This window comes from Otolemur garnettii, unplaced genomic scaffold, assembly GCF_000181295.1.
Source record: "Otolemur garnettii isolate 467f Iridium unplaced genomic scaffold, OtoGar3 scaffold00172, whole genome shotgun sequence".
Classification (NCBI taxonomy): domain Eukaryota; kingdom Metazoa; phylum Chordata; class Mammalia; order Primates; family Galagidae; genus Otolemur; species Otolemur garnettii.
Genome location: NW_003852567.1, coordinates 1,288,802 through 1,292,931, shown reverse-complemented (window position 1 = coordinate 1,292,931; position 4,130 = coordinate 1,288,802). Strand labels below are relative to the sequence as shown.

Sequence of the window (4,130 nt, the reverse complement as noted above, 5' to 3'; positions counted from 1 at the left end):
GTCATTGTTGTTTGGCAGGCGGGCTGGATTCGAACCCGCCACATTAGGTGTAAGTGGCTGGCGCCTTAGCCTCTTGAGCCACAGGCACCTAGCCTAGCACCCCAGCTCTTAATCCACTCTACCCTATTGTCATAGCACCCCCGGTAGCCCCAATCCCACGGCCATGCAGTTTCTCAGCCCATGCTCCCCTGACTATAGGGAATTAATATTAATGACTGAACAAAAGAGGACAATCAATCCAGACAGGTCACAGGGAACCACAGAACACAGCTCGGACAGAATAAAGCCCAATCAGCAAGAAAATCGCACGCTGGAACTCCAAGTCCTAGGGTTCAAAATGATAGCTGACCCTGATTATAGTCAACAGGCAGCTCTTGCTGACATGCTGCCTCAATTCACTTTTCACCCCCTATCCATACAGATAAATTTGACTGAGATCAGTCCAGTTTCCAGCATTTTGGATGAGGGAGGGAGGAGTCACTCTGCCCATCCGTCTTCTCTTTCAGGAGAAGCCTGCATAGACCATCCTCCAGATCTAACTCCATTCACTCTGTCACCTAGCACAGGATCCTGGACTTTGGAGCTCTACTTGTAGGCAGTGGAAAGGACTAAAGCCCCTCCTTCCTGAGTAAGGATGCATGTAGCCCTTTCCTCATTCTCAGATCTCAAACTGATAAGGCAGATGTTGTTGGGAAAGGGCATCTTAGACAATTAGCACTCAACCAGACAACCTTCCCTTTCAAGTATATGTAGTACACAGACAAGAGATAAATATGAGATTTTACTCAACACAAGAAAAGAGGAAACAAGAAAAAAGGTGTCACAGGCAAGTCAATAATTTGGTGGCAGTGTTTCCTCCAGAACTAGAATGATAGTAACTAGGCCAAATTTTGCAGGACTACCACCAACCATATCAGTGCAGGACTTATACATGAATGTCAATTCCAGCCACACTCCCCAAGGATGGTAAAGCAAAAAGCCCTCCTTCACAGAGAGATAGCCCACTGGGGCCCCAGTTTAAGCTCTTGGAAATGTGGCAGCTACAGGTCCTGAGGCTCCAGCAGAGATGTCTGAAACTCTTCAAGGAGGGTTCCATAATCAGAGGGACGGATCCAGTTAAAACATGTTTCTAGGTACAGGGGAAGAGACCTGGAAAGCAAGAAGAGTGATGCTTAAAAATCAGACTGTTAGAAGGTTGGGCAGCCATATCCTCCCTTTCACTTCTCACCACCCACCAATAGGTCCCAAGCACTCTAGGAAGCCAACTTTCCCTCAGCCCCATGACAGCAGGCCTCAGCCCTACCATGAAGCATCTTTCTGTGGCAGCTTAGTTTGGGCCTCCAAGCTCCTCCAGAGACCAGTGGCCTCATCCCTCCGATCCAGCCTCCTCAGAGTCTGAAGCAGGTGAATGGAAGCATCTCGATTACCTGTAGCCCCACCCCAGAGTACAGAGTCTTAAAACTTGACATAGCCTTAGTCATCCTGTTATAAAAAGGGAAACTGGCGGTGCCTGTAGCTCAGTGGGTAGGGCACTAGCCACATGCACCAAGGCTGGTGGGTTTGAGCCCAGCCTGGGCCTGCTAAACAATGACAACTGCAAGAACAATGACAACAAAATAATAGCCAGGCATTGTGGGGGGTGCCTGTAGTCCCAGCTACTTGGGAGGCTGAGGGAAGAGAATTGCTTAAGCCCAGGAGTTTGAGGTTGCTGTGAGCTGTGATGCCACAGCACTCTACTGAGGATGACATAGCAAGATTGTCTCAAAAAAAAAAGTGAAACTGAGGCCTAGAGAGGGAAATTATCTTGCTTACACTCACACATGTAAGCAGAGGTAGATTGTTCACAACCTATACTATCCCAAGGTCCACCATCTGCCCAGTACAAAGAGCTTAGCTGGCTATGCTCCTACCCAATCCACCCAGCAGTCACAGTCTTTGTGTCTGAGGACACAGAGAAGACCAGGGGACTCATGGGAGCCCTGCAAACACACTTGAATATGTTTGTATGTGCACACCTAAGTATATCCCTAGGCATATACAGTACAACCACAGTCACCCCTCCTGACTGGGTACCCTTATACTTAGGCCCAAGCACCTCTCCTGTGGGCCTCACTATCCTTGTACATCTGTACATAGTTGATGTCATGCAAGTATACATACCTGGGCATATCTGCACACTGAGGAGGAAGTCCTGTAGGGCTTTGGTATCCTGGCCACTGGCTACCCATTCCAGTCCACGACTAATCAGGGCGGCTGCACGAAGCTGCTGCAGTGCCACATCTGACTTACACCCCTGCTCACAGTTGGGTGTGGAAGCTGCTCCTAGGGATGACTTCTAAAGTGAAGAAGAGTCTTCCCAGCCTCATAGTCAAAAAATCCCAAATCCTCCTCTCTCTTTTGTCCAGAATCCCTTTCTCTTAAGTCTCTTCCTGGGCAGGGAGGCATCAAAAGGGAACCCACTTCTACCACCATCACCTTAGTAGGTAAAAGGAAAATAGTCTATATCACCTTGTTCTTTGTTCTTAGGTGTGGTCCGGAAGAGTAGCTCTAAGCACCTGAAGTAGGACATGGAATAGGGTGAAATAGGATCAACCTCAGAAACTCTGACAGAAAATCATCCTTCCACACCTTCCCCAGGACCCTGAGCTCACCAGCTAAATTCATTAACTGCTTCTTTTTGGACTCCGAGCTGTACCCAGGCCTGGCCCTGAAGCAGGTGGGTGGCAGAGATCCAGAGTGGGCAATGTGGCAGTTCCTTGATTCCTTTTCTGGCATCTTTCCATAGATGGGACATCTTGGGTAGCAGAAATGATGTGCGGCTGAGCAGCTCCTCACATACTGTCAAGGCATCCTGAGCTCGGCCTGCTTGAATCAGTGCTGCCGCTGCCTCCAAAAATACCTCAGGCATACAGGGTCCTGGAGGGGAGGGGAGTGGGGAAATCTGGGGAGGGAAGAAGAGGCAGTATCTTGAAGAGGCAAGAGCTACCATCCCAAAGTTCTTACCAGGCTCTGGTACCATGCAAAGACCTGCTCCCCAGATTGGACAGATACAACAATAGAGAGAAAAACAGAAAGCAATAGTCTTGCTCTACTTCAAAGGGAACCCCACTCCTTCCACCCTATTGCAGAGAAGCTTAAAGACATACTCACCCTGGGCTCCGAGTCATCCAGCAACAGGGCCAGCAGGTCCAGGTAATGCTCTGCAGCATCTTCTGCCCTGAGGAGTCACAGCCCATGAACCTCACCTTAGGCCTTAGCAGGGCCCTTCAAGGATTCTAAGAAGAATATTCTGGGTGGCGCCTATAGCTCAGTGGGTAGGGCGCTGGCCACATATACCAGAACTGGTGTATTAAAACCTGGCCCAAGCCTGCTAAAACAATGACAACTGCAACAACAAAAATAGCTGGGTGTTGTGGCAGGCATCTGTAGTCCCAGCTACTTGGGAGGCTAAGGCAAGAGAATCATGTAAGCCTGAGAGTCTGAGGTTGCTGTGAGCCGTAACGCCATGGCTAGAGGGATGATTGTGGGCCCTGAGGAGTAAGAGTGAGGGTGTGGGGGTCTCAAGACTCCAACTGTGATTCTCTATGGGTCTAGCCCAGATACAGTGGATTATGGAGGAGACTTCAGAGTTTCTTTTTTTTTGGACAGAGTCTTACTATCACCCTGGGTAGAATGCCATGGCATCACAGCTCACAGAAACATCAAACTCTTGGGCTTGAGGCAATCCTCTTGCCTCAGCCTCCTAAGTAGCCATGAATACAGGCATGCACCACCATGTGCAGCTAGTTTTTTCTACTTTTAGTAGAAAATTCCTGAGCTCAAGCAATCCATCTGCCTCAGCCTCCCAGAGTGCTAGGATTGCAGGTATGAGCCACTGAACCTGGCCAACTTCAGAATTTCAAAGATATGGCTCGGTGCCTGTAGCACAGTGGTTATGGCAACAGCCACATACACCGAAGGTGGCAGGTTCAAACTTGGCCTGGGCCAGCTAACCAACAATGACAACTGCAAGAAACAATACTGGGCCCTTGTACTGGGTACCTGTAGTCCCAGCTACTTGGGGGGCTGAGGCAAGAGAATCACTTGAGCCCAAGAGTTTGAGGTTGCTGTGAGCTATGATGTCACAGCAC

The 4,130-nt window shown here is 49.3% G+C and overlaps 1 protein-coding gene across 1 annotated transcript in view; it reads right to left on the bottom strand.

Annotated features, from left to right (window-relative positions):
- Positions 1–822: 822 nt before the first annotated feature.
- Positions 823–4,130, bottom strand: part of FANCG (Fanconi anemia complementation group G) — a 7,828-nt gene continuing 4,520 nt past the window's right edge. The window contains exons 8-13 of the mRNA XM_023519342.1: positions 3,151–3,219; positions 2,652–2,941; positions 2,509–2,555; positions 2,161–2,322; positions 1,304–1,427; positions 823–1,149 (exon numbers count right to left, since the gene is read on the bottom strand). Coding sequence (XP_023375110.1) covers positions 1,041–1,149; positions 1,304–1,427; positions 2,161–2,322; positions 2,509–2,555; positions 2,652–2,941; positions 3,151–3,219 — 801 coding nt within the window. The 3' untranslated portion in view covers positions 823–1,040. The remainder of the gene's footprint in view (positions 1,150–1,303; positions 1,428–2,160; positions 2,323–2,508; positions 2,556–2,651; positions 2,942–3,150; positions 3,220–4,130) is intronic.